Raw genomic sequence first — 12,973 nt, 5'->3', positions numbered from 1 at the left:
CTGAAGGAAATCCTCCTGCTGCAGTATTTAATACTGTTTCACTAAAATAGCACAATAAAATACTTTTGTCACTCAGTCTTTTCTGTGACCTGATAGGTCAAAATAGCTTATCACATCTTTATCTGGTATAAATTTCCTTCATGTTGATCACCCCCAACTTACTCTATCTTTGGAAAGAGGAGCCAAGCAACTTCTAAAACATAAGGATATTTTGCTTTCAATTTTTAATATATATTTATTCCTATCAAAGATATATCTTTAATCACATCATATATTTGAATTGCAAATAGTCATTAAAATGTGCAAGTAATAAAATTAATTTGACAAAAAATAGCAAAAATGCTATTATTTAAGGAATTTATGTATCAATTTAAATACAGTAAGTTTTCCTTCAATATCTGTGTGAAATTTATCCAAGCGCTGGCTATTCCAGATAAATGCCAAAGAAAAATCTGAATGCTCAAGACCTTTATAAAGGAAGTATATTTTCACATAGCATATGCATATTTCTCTATATTCATTAAATTATTTCTATATTCCTTTTAATACCCAATACAATGCAAAGGGGGTGAAGTTGTATTACATTGCTTAGGAAAGACTGACAAGTAAAAATCATCTGTATATGTTTATTACAGTTGTATTTTTTTGTCTAAACATTTCTATTCAAGTTAGGTGAATCTATGGATGCAGAATCTACAGATATTGGAAGTCTGACTATTTTCATGTACTGGGGGCTTCCTGACAAGTAAAATAATTAGTAGGGATACAGTTAAATGCTGGTGGAATTCTTACGTTAGGAGTTCTAAATGACTGCATAGGTGCTATAATTTCAATATCCTGCCTTCTACTGAACTATCTCTGTCAGTATGGCCAAATATTCCACTAATCAAATAACAGAAAATAGCAGGACTTCCATGAGACCAATAGCTCAACTTTTAGGAATTACTTGAAAAACCTGTTTGGGAAAATATCAGTCTTCCAAATGAAAATACAGTTTATGTAATGCTTTAAAATCCCGTGCATAAGTATGAAAATCTGCTTCACTGACTAGAAGAACAGTCAGATTAGCCCAAGACTCATCTAATTACAGTTGTATTGGTCCTGAGTTCCACTATACCCTTAAAAGTCAGGAAAGAAGTCACAGGGGACTGACTGAAGGCTGACTGAGAAAAAAAAATCAAGCATTTCTTTTCCAAGTACAACTGTATGGTTGCTATCCTTGAAGCAAGCTTTAAATTCAATGCATTCCCTTTTCACCATTGGGTAGCCAGTTATTGGTTTTCTAATTAACTCTTCATTCAACCCTGTTCTCCATAAGAATCACAACTTTCCAATCCAGGCCTGCAAATTCAGCTTACCCTCCTCTGTTTCCAGAACACCTAGGCATGTTTACATTCAGAGCCTATAAATACAATATCATAAAGATTTGGTCTTGAACTAAAATACCAATAAAGCTTTCCCTATGTTGGCAAGTACTTCTTCACTTTCTATTTGTAGCAAGCAAATTGACAATATCATTTAAATAAAATATGTGCATCTATTCATTTTGCAAAAAAAACTCAATTGTTCTCTTTCATCTTTGCAAACAGTGAGACTTGCCCTCAAAACCACACAAAGTGCCCATTAAATAAAAGGGAAAAAGTATTTATGTGAATACTTTTTGAATTTTCATACCCAATTTCTTCATTCAGGGTATTACCTTATGCTATCATTATAAGAACTAGTATGTTAAAATATGTTCCAACTAAAGCTTGGTGGACTTTGAATGCTCGATAAAAATCATTCTCTGGAGCTAATGAAGACAGAAACTCTGCCTAAAACAATATTAAGTTTGTTTTCTCTGGCGATTCGGAGAAGTGAGCAATCTGTCAGTAATACATTGAGTGAAATTACTTGTCTTGTAGGAATAACTGCTGACAGTCACTTTATCTCAGGGCTGACCAAACATCTCTCTGCTGACAAACAAATTACTATGTCTAACTTTGAAAAGGTAGCTAGCAGTTTTAATTTTGATTGGCCTTTCAGAATCCTTCACACAAATACTCTATCCCATCTTTCATTGTATGCTATGAAAAGGGTAACAAAATGTGTTCTTTTCTTTGTGTGTGTGAGGGTGGAGGTGGGGAGTGGTTTGAACTAACAAGAAAAGAAAGGAGGAAAGAAGGAAGGAAGGAAGGAAGGAGGGAAGGAAGGAAGGAAGGAAGGAAGGAAGGAAGGAAGGAAGGAAGGAAGGAAGGAAGGAAGGAAAGAAAAAAGAAGGAAAGAAAGAAAGAAAGAAAGAAAAAAGAAAAGAAAAGAAAGAAAGAAAGAAAAGAAGGAAAGAAAGAAAAAAGAAAGAAAAAGTCTCTATCATTTGAAGGTAAGAAAAAGAAATGCTAAGCTACCTTCCAATATTGATCTGAGAGAAGTGAAGTGTGTCTACTCAACATTAAGACTGGCAGTGCTGCGGTGACTAACTGGGTGAGTGAACACATTACCCAGACAGTATTGTAGGAATTAATTTTCTTCAATAAAGTGATTTTTAAGGCTCATATATTTCACAATCTAAACATATGTCACTGTTTCATAAACAAAATAAATGGATTAAAATAATACATTACCAATATGCTGACATGTGGAGATATTTTAATTAGAAATTCTTAAGCTGTGTGGTATTTAATGGCTGTATTTGCTGAAGAGGAGCATGCGTCATTTAATAAGAAGGCATGAGACAGGTGTTATCATTTTGCATGTAGCACCAGATTTTGTAGAATGTAAGGTACAACTATAAGGCAATATTACTCCCAACTCAAAACAAAACAAAAGTAGTTAAAAGTAGTTAATCACATACAATGATTCAATAGACTAAAACTATATTTTTTCATTAAAAACTCATGCAGATATTTGATGGGATATATACTCCATAGACCTAAGGTTATATTATATACATAGATATGTATCTATGACATACAAACCCTCAGCTTAATTTTAATTATGTCCTAAAATCTATGTACCAGTTATTGTATATAGAGAATCCTTTCTTGAATACTTGTTTGTTAAACATGACATTTGAAACATGATGTAAAAATCAATGTTAATAAAATCTTTAATTAAGAAAAAATACCTCACACAGAGTCTAGTTGTACAGACAATAGACCTTTAGAACAATAGAGCATCATTGCTATTTAAAGGCAGTGTTTACATGACTGCTACATTATAATTGTCCCTTTCCTTAATATTCTTTTTTTTACTTTCTTAAAAACCAGTGGAGGGGGTAAAGGGAGGGAAAATGGGAGAAAAACATGGGAAGGGTATCAATGTTCAAGAAGTAATGTACCACTACCTGACAAATGTAACTATAACCCCTCTATACATCACACTGACAATAAAAATATAACAAAAATAAATTTAAAAAGTGATACTACAGCTAAGGAAAGCAAATGGCAACGGATCCAGAAATTTTTAAGGGTGAGAGCACTAGAATAAGTAGCAATATAATATATTGTTTACTGTAGTAAGTAACCTCTGTTCTCTAAAGGTCAAAAGCATTGTAACCTTAGAACTATAGTTTTTGATTGTTCCCAGGGTTAAATACATTATCAAAATTAATGGTTCAAGACCCCTAAACCTTCAGATACATGAATAGCCATGCCTCTATCTGCTAAATTGCTCAACTAAAAATAGCATTTTTTGGCCTTCTCTCTTCTGGTATTGTACCCCTGAGGAAAAGCAAATCAAGGCTTAGATCAGTAAAGTAGCATAAATTTATAAAAGGGTCTTCCTGTGTCTTCCTTATTTTAAAGAAAGAGAGTAGTAGAATATGTCAATTTAAGCAGTTTTTTCCATTTGAAATATCTTTGTCTACACAACAGAAAAGTTCATGTTTTTAGATATAACTATTACTGCTGATGATGTTTTATGCAAACCTTGAAGGATAACAAAGTTAACTTGACTTCAGATAAAGGGGCCCGCTTTGGACAGGATGCTTGGGGTAATACATTGTGAGGTTGATCTCCTGGTTAACATAATTTTTATAATTCCTTGGTATTGATAATTTATAATAATCATGATTATTGGTGGAACTATAACATTTCAGCTTGTTAAAGGTGAGTCAATGACCATTGCTAGAAAAGAAAATGAAGTCTTAATAACAGTAAAATAAGATGTTGTGCGGGCTCACACCTGTAATCCTAGCTACTCAGAAGGCAGAGATCTGAGTACTGCAGTTCAAAGACAAGCCAGGGCACTAAAGTCTATGAGACTTTTATCTCCAATTAACCACCAGAAAACCCAAAGTGGCGCTGTGGCTCAAGGGGTAGGGTGATAGCCTTGAGGTAAAGAGCTCAGGGACAGCGCCCAGGCCCAGAGTTCAAGCCTCACGAGACAAAAATAAATAAATAAATAAATAAGGTTGTGAGGATTTCCTTCTACCTGTGCACAATATCTAAAACATAACTGTCCAGCAGCTCAGCTATAGATGTGTACTGTGTTGTTCACAAAGATCCCTACAAAAATGCTACACTCACACTAGGATAGTGTGATCAGTTTTTTTGAGCCAATGTACCATACAAACAAACACATCAAAGATTTCCTGATATGCAGCAACAAGATAAAATGAACAGAGGCAAGTGAGCAGTGCAAAAATAAAAATGAAACAGGAAATACTCAAAATAATCCAAACTTAACTGTGAAGTTATCAAGGCTCTTGCATTAATGGGACCTATTTAGCCAATTCAAATGGCAGACTTGTGGTATCTGCTGGCTGGTCCATACACATGGCTGTGACACCATATGGCTCTGATGGTCATATACAAGGCACAAGGACTTCTAGAAAATAGACAGAAGACAGATTTGACACCCCAGGAATCTGGAGGTCGGAAGAGAAGGCCAGGAGGCAGAAAAGAACCAATGTACATTAAAAAAAAATGTAGGCAAAAAAAAAATTTGGTAGAATCCTGAATGATAGCATGAAACATAACACCTCAACAGAGAATAAAAGTCAAAAAGGAACGAAGTCTTGGTTTTGAGGCAAGGCCACATGCATTTAATTTCTAAGCATTTAAAATAATCTCTTCAGACTACCTGATCTAAGAGGGAAAGCTTCCTAACGAGCATCACACACAAAAGTTTGCTCATGCTTGTAATCTCATCTACCCCGGAGGCTAAAGTCTGAGGATAATGATTTGAAGCCAACCTGCGCAGAAAAGTCCATGAGACTCTGATCTGATCTATAATTAGCAGTGGCTCAAGAACTAGCCTTGATCACAAAAGCTTAGGGAGAGCACCTAGGCTCAGAGCTCAAACTGAATGACCAGCCAAACAAAAACAATTTTAAAAAAGTTGCTGCTCAGATATCTCTTTTTAATTCTTCTAGGCACAGACTTCCAGAATGCCCAGAAATATGGCTTCCTTTTGTATAGTTGAAACTATTAGAACAGAAATCTCTTCCAATTGTAGAAGACAGTGGATACTGTCTGGTCATGCCTGATTGGAAACTACCTGTCTACCTTTTATACCAAAATGAAAGGGGGAAAGTGGGGGTAGGGAAGGAGCTTTGAAACTCTTCCTTAGACTACTTCCAAGGTGGGCCTTTCATCTTGTCTTCCTCCTTTTCAGGAAAAATCATTCCCAACCATTTTACAGATTCAAAAGTAACAGAGAAGCTAATGTCAAAGAAATTCTAGCTATTAATCCTCAACTGATTTCAGTATCTGATATATATTTATACACACACACACACACACACACACACACACACACACAGAGTCAATAAGAGATAAATGTATGATCTTGTTAGTATTACGTTTCCCACTCTAGGTTAAAAATTAATAATTACATATCATCCAGAAAATTAAACTGGTTTGATTTAAGGTAGAGTTTTTATCCTTTTGGTTTTTAATTCAACGGATAGTTGGCAACCTCCAACATCTGACAGTCCCAAAGATATTCCAATGATACAGGAATACAGAGTGAAATATGAAACTGAAGTGAGGAGGATCATTTTTGAAAGAACCACATATGCCATTTTCTCTCAAGTGGTAAGATTAGCCTACAAAACAACAGAGAATTTTACTAGCGATGAAAAGGATATTATAAAATTTTATGATGTAGAAAGCTATCAAGCATGCCCTAATATTCAACCTCAGCCTGTGAAAACTAAGATATGAACCCTGAACTTTGTAGAATTAGAAAACTGGGCAAAAACTCTAACTCAACAAATACTTTATAGATTTGTTAAATTACTTGATCTTTCTGAACCTGAAGCTGTTTTATCTATACAAGCACAATTATATTTTTAGTGAGCTTTCAGAATATCACATAGCCAAATGAAAAATAATGTAAATGTCTAAGTATTTATTCAACACTATACTTAATAAAAGGTTAAAAGGTGTGCGAAAGATGGTTTTCACGGTACTCATAATGTACTCAATGTAAAGAATCTGGATATGCTTAGCAATGAATAATCTAATACAAGGGGGTTTGGTTTAGGGTTTAGGGTTTACCCTAAAGGAAAAAAGCTTCCTTAGAAATGGGAAAGAAGGAAAGAGCTGGTTTAGGGTGAGTATTTGCAACTTGAAAAAAAAAGTCTAAAATATGACTGAACAATCCAGGCCCCACCCAATGAAGTACCAATGGAAGCATTCCTACCTCAATCTGTTTGTGGTTGTAAGAGTGGCCACCACCATGTTCAAAGGTGTCCAAATTCCTGCCAAAACGGTCACTTAGGCCCTTGAGCCTTGGGTTAATTTGTGGGTGAGAAACATGACCTTTCTGTTTAGTAGCATATTCAGAAAAAAAAGACAAAACACACTGTCAGAACTCATGAAACAACATATATATCTAAATCCCGGGTACTGACCACATCAAGAATGGAAAGTAGAATATTTAAGACTCAGCCTTTCCTTTCTTTTCTTTTCTTTCTTTCTTTTTAAATAGAAACCTGGTTATAGGTTCAACCGGTGGTACTAGTTTTTTATTTCCACCTTTGAATCATGAAATTACTTCACAGACCAGCAAAGGAAAAAGAAGAAACAGGTTAGGTTTACCAATAGTGAGGGGGATCTTGAGATTTGTACCGGCTGCGGTTGGTCCCAGTGTTAGTGGTATGAAAAGAATTGCAAGACAGGTAAGTCTGCCACTCCTGTTGAGAAAACCTGGCCCTACCAAACAGCCTATGAAGGGATGGAGGCTTATAACACAATCTTCTTCAACACTGAAAAAAAGTCTTTACTTGTAGGTCCAATTGAAAATGTCCAAAATGTTTCTCCATGGTACAACAGTGGTATGCTTTTTCGACTCAAATATTTTAGGGGCTAGCAACACAGAAATAAAAAATTCTAGCAAAATGCCCTTTCCTATATTTTAAAAGAAAAGTCAAAAGCAATCACAATAAGTTGTAAGCAAAAATTATCTTTAACAAACTTTGTTTCATTGAAACTCAATTTATTACCACCTATATTAGCGTATTCAAATACCAAACATCTGTCATTTGGTGTGCATTCACACATATATGTGTATCTATATAAACTTATATGCAGAACATTTATATTTAAAGGAAACTTACCACTCTAAGAGCTGTACTAGAAAGAAATCAAAATATACCTAGCCTTATTCCAAATTCCTTATATTATTGTGAAAAGATAAGGCAATATATTTTTTCAAAAGTTGAGAAAGCACACTAATCCAGAACTTTGTAAGACAACATGCTCAGAATTCTCACACTAAGAAGAATACTGTGTGCACTGTATTTACATTTTACCAAATGATCAAGTAATTTGGATATAACTTGTTATCATATAAGTTACAAGAAGGGCAATATCTCACATCATATTGTTTTGATAATTCCATGTAAAATCTAAGCAAGCAACAGTAAAAACACATATAAGAAGTTGCTAAGGAAAAAACCTACATATATAATAACTATCCATAAAAATTACAAACAGTTAACTCACCTGATAGAAAATATAGAGCACTAAATTGTATCAAAATTTCCTTTAGAAATGATTGAAACTGGCCATTTTTTCCAGTATTTGCAGAATGGTAAGTACATAAGGTGTTAATCCTCGTGGGCTATGCTTTAAAATTATTTAACATTCAGGCCATTATTTAGCATACAGCTGGTTAGCAGGGTTCCCCCCTTCCCCGCCCCAACTAAAGCACTGGCTCACATCCCACTTCTTTTTTTTTTTTTCTTCTGGCACTTACCTGGAGCTGCAAAGGGCTGAGTCCAGAAGCAGCAGCAGCTGCCATTGTTGATGGAATGAACTGTACAGGGTAGTTATCACCTGTCGGGAAGAACAATTCATACAGGTTTAGACAATGCACAGGGAATCTCAGCAGACAAGTACAAACATGGTCTTTGGATTGCCTGAGCTTTACAACATTGCTCTAAGCCCAAACATCTGCAGAAACAAAAGGCTTAGTTGGGCACGGACTTGCAGTACTGCCTTGGAACTTTTCGTTAACAGATAGCTGGTAGGCAAACTGGCAAAACATGAATGTGATGCAAAAAAAATTAAGTGTGCAATGCAAGCGTGTTCACTCCATTACAAATCTTGTAATACATCATTTTTTAAGAGTAAAAAAATATCTTAAGCCAAGCTGACATTCTGTACACTGTGAAAGCACTGAGGCTTTTCTACTTGAACAATAGAAAGTTTTGGCTTGGTAAGGAAGGCAAAGTATTAGAGTAAAAAAAAAAAGACTATCAACTGTTGCCTTTCCATAACTCTAAAGATTGTTTAATAAAATTAGAGAAAATGTTTTGAAACACAATACTTATTGTCATTGACAGGGAAGAGAGGGAAAAATATATTATTAATTAACATTCTTTGTAATGTGTGGTATCTGCTAAGTAGAGTTGGAAAAACTGGGCGGGGGCATTAACTTCTAGGATTGGATTGATGTGACCTTGTAGAGAATTGTGTCTACTACACATCAAACAATTTGATTATATATTTTATATGAGGTATCTGGTAGAGATTGGGTGTGGTTTAATGGAGATCCATGCTGCATCTTGATGTTTACCTAACTCCAGTCTGATCCTGAAGAGAAGACTGAAATACCTTCCATGAGCAAAGCACTCTGACAATGGCTAGCAGCCTGAAGAATTGAGAGGAAGTAACCAAACAAATAATACTTGTAAGGGGAGCAGAAATCACACAATATTAATGATTTAATATACCATCACTTTGGTTTCAGCTACTTATTTAAAGTCAGTGTTATGTAGTATCTCTGGGCTATATTTTAATAGGCTGTTCCTCCACACATTTTTGACATATATAATAATGCTGTTTTGCATGAACTTTTCTGCACAGAAAGCTGAATGCAATAATGAAGAGACACTGGAGACAAGTGGACAACGGTAAGCTTCCCCACTATTTTTCCCCCAGCATGGACACTAATACCTGGACCCTTCATGTTGTCCCTGGTTCCTCAGAACTCATCCTGCCTGCCACATGAAGTGCCACTCAGCTGGTCCAATGTAAATGTGAATTCATGTTCACTTTTAACAAATTGTTAGCTTCTCTCCTTGCATCATATCCATAATACCTCATCAGACCATTGAGCACAGTGTGTGCTTGTACACAGTCCAGTAACAATTGGCTTCTGATTGCATATGGAGCGCTTCTACAATGCACTCACTAACACTAGATTGTGTTGAGCTCCTACGGAGTAATGTTCAAAATATCTGATCTTGTTTTTCCCCTTCCATGAGGTTGATTTTCGTTTTCAGTATTATATGAGCTTTTTAAATAGATAACGAGGGCAAATTATTTTTATAGCAAATGACTGTCACTGCTTTATGCTTAAATAATTCTACTGATCTTATCTGTGAACTAAATTATCTGAAGAAAGAATATCTCATATAAGTCAAGCAGTACTTCTTTGGTTGATGTCTTATCAGGTTTAAAAAAAATCGTAAACGATGCTGAATTAATGATGTTTCAAAAATAGGGGGAAAATCACCATTGCAACCATCAACATGGACTGCCTCCTGGAACATTTTAAAGCTGTTCTTTCTTTAAATATCATGCATTATTCATATCAACTCTAAACCACAACTCCCCCTCCCCCATAAGTTTAATACCAGTTGCTTTATTTGTACTAAAACATTTTTCATGTCAAACATATTTTAAAAAATCAAACTCTAAAAGAATTCCCTGGGGCACTCCTTTTTTCATAGCTGTCATGCTTCGGTGCTATGAAATAGCTGATTTTTTTAAAATATAGTTTTTGGCTTGCCATTTAATTTATTACTATCTCTACCACACCCTGTAGTACTCTCCAGCTCACCTGTTGGCTACAAACAGCTTTCTTTCCACTGTTGACAAGCAGATTTTTAAAAAAATTTCTAACCTTTCTGTGGATTTGAACCTCCTCAGCTATCTCCAGAATATCTCACAGTATCAGTACTGATTTTTAAAATGAATCTATTAGAGCAACAAAGTATACCAAAAAGAGTGGTATACTTGGAAGAGAGAGAGAAAAAAGTAGAAAGATAGGCAAAGTAGAAGATGAGGATTAAACATGGGAGAAAAAAAAGGAGAGGCTTGAAAGCCTCTGTCCTCTCTGATTTTCTCTGTATAACAGTTGATCAAGAAAAGTTCTCACTTGCTGACTTGGCAAGCAATTAGTCAACATGTTGCAGCAATTTTTTTCAAATTTGTCTCTGGTTGCAAATGCTTGCGTGAGGAACCATTCTTTTAAAATCATATAAGGGAAGAGAAAGCCTGTTAGAACAGGTTGGCTTATGCACAACTGTAATCTGGCCCTGGCTACCTCTAGTGTAAGAAGACAATCTTCAGAAAACAATTTGGGAAATAATAATGTACTTTCTGTGACTCTGTCTTTCCAACCTAGATGTATTCGAATTTGTTTTATGTGAGGGTTACAGAAAAAAATATAAAAAGGCTTTTTTAAAAAACCTATGAAAAAGTTGCTTAACATTAGTTTCACTTATCAGAATAAGCAATGTTCCTCTGGCATCACAAAGTCCTAAATGAGAAAATGTAAATTCTGAAATTTTCAGAGAAAAATGAATCCAGAACTTAGTAGGGAAGGAAGCTTCAACCAAGATTCATGCTGTCTTCTGCAAGAATACTCCTAATTGGCATAGTTTCAACGTAAATTCTACTTTTTAAAAAGAATAAAAAAAATCGGCTGGGTAAAATTCTGTCTAATTACTTGCATTCTTCAGAAGAATAAGTATGACTGTGAGAGTCATAGATCCTGAGATACTAACTTTGGATGCTAATATATTGTAGGAGTCATTTAGAGTCTTCAGGAGGAACAGAAGAAAAAGAAACACACACACACACACACACATACACACACACACACACACACACACACACACACACACACACACACACACACGAGATAGGACTCCAAATTCTGTAGTGACTATCCCAAAATGCAAATATAAGAAGTCTGGATTTATCTTTACTTTACATTGCAGCAAAATTTAGAAGATTATATTTGATACACTTTGGATTAAAAACCTAAAATGAAATCTTCAATTTGTTCTGAGAACAACAATTTGAAAGGACAGTAGTAAAGATTATGGAAATCATCATACTTCTATTTTTCCTGATAAACTTCTCTATTCATCTAAGAATATCAATGATAAAAATATGCTTACCATTTTTTTCTAAGCTTATCCACATTATTTTGTATGCTTTGTGAAAACCTAATGTTTGAGGACCCATTCATTTATTTACTTTACAATGGCATCCAGACCTTTTGCCAGTCAGTAGAAAATATAGTCATGATAACAATTAGAGAATGTGATGAACTGATATAAATTCATCCTTCTCACAACAGATCAACTCAAAAGAGAATTCAAATCTCATGTCTTGGCTGGGTAGAGTAGCTCTAGCCTCTAATGCTAGGATTTGAGTGGCTGACATCAAGGGAATGGGGTTCAAAAGCCAAACGCAGGCAAAAATAAGCCTGAGAGATCGCATCTTAACCAATGGCTGAGTGCTATACTCTTGATTTTACCAGATACTTAAAGAACTAATATTAATTTTTCTCTTTTCCAAAATAAATAAAAGAGGAGAGAACACTGTTTTATATGTTTCTCTGAGGCCAAGAATACAATGATTCCAAAGATATGCATCATAACTCTTCTTATAAATATAAGTATAAACTCCTCAACAAACATTACCAAATTAAGTCCAATGGCATATTAGAAGTATTATTCACCACACTAGAGTAGCATTTATCCTAAGAATAGCAAGATGGTTCAACATAATCAAATCAATATAATATATCAAATTAATAGAAAAAAACACCTCAAATGATGCAAAAAAGTCCTTTTCAAAATCCAAGATGAGGGGCCAGGAGTTTGGCTTAGTGGTAGAGTGCTTGCCGAACATGCATGAAGCACTGGGTTTGATTCCTTGATATTACATACATAGCAAAAGCCAGAAGTGTGTTGTTGCTCAAGTAGTAGAGCATTAGCCTTGAGAAAGGTCAAAAACAGTGACAGGCCTTCTGAGTTCAAGCCCCAGAACTGGCAAAAAAATCCAATATGAATAGGAGAAAAATTTTTTTAACATCACCAGTTGTTAAAAACTCTCCTGAATTAAAGAACAAGACAATTGTTATAACTTTTACTTCTTCTATTCAGCATTATATTACAAATTCTAGTTTGTGTTATTAGACAAGAAAAAGATATAAAATGACTTTAAACTGGTAAATGGGTAAAATTATTTATATTTGAAGATAAATATGCTTATTCATAGAAAAATGTCTCTAATATCTGCAAGAAGGAATTAGAGCTAAAATAATCAGCAAACTTACAGGATAAGTTTGTATAGTAATATACAAGTTGCATTTTTATTTACAAGCTATAAAATAATCCTAAAGGAAACTAATAAAGAAATTCCATTCATAATAGTTTCTAAAAGAATTAAATACCTAGGTTAAAATCTATGCAAGAACATGAATAATTTATGCCCTGATAACAACATTGCTGAAATAAAGA

At 34.7% G+C, this 12,973-nt stretch overlaps 1 protein-coding gene across 23 annotated transcripts in view; it reads right to left on the bottom strand.

The window, feature by feature from the left end:
* Positions 1-12,973, bottom strand: part of Sox6 (SRY-box transcription factor 6) — a 559,138-nt gene that overhangs the window by 102,129 nt on the left and 444,036 nt on the right. For 17 of the 23 annotated variants that reach the window (XM_090348077.1, XM_090348078.1, XM_090348079.1 and 14 more), the window contains 2 exons: positions 8,185-8,264; positions 6,628-6,750 (listed from right to left, as the gene is read on the bottom strand). In XM_090348077.1, the coding sequence (XP_090204203.1) occupies positions 6,628-6,750; positions 8,185-8,264 (203 nt within the window). The remainder of the gene's footprint in view (positions 1-6,627; positions 6,751-8,184; positions 8,265-12,973) is intronic. The other 6 variants (XM_090348084.1, XM_090348094.1, XM_090348086.1 and 3 more) reach the window with 1 other exon arrangement.

Source organism: Megascapheus bottae, chromosome 16 (assembly GCF_031878675.1).
Source record: "Megascapheus bottae isolate mThoBot1 chromosome 16, mThoBot2.hap1, whole genome shotgun sequence".
NCBI lineage: Eukaryota > Metazoa > Chordata > Mammalia > Rodentia > Geomyidae > Megascapheus > Megascapheus bottae.
This window is presented reverse-complemented; position numbering and strand designations above follow the sequence as displayed.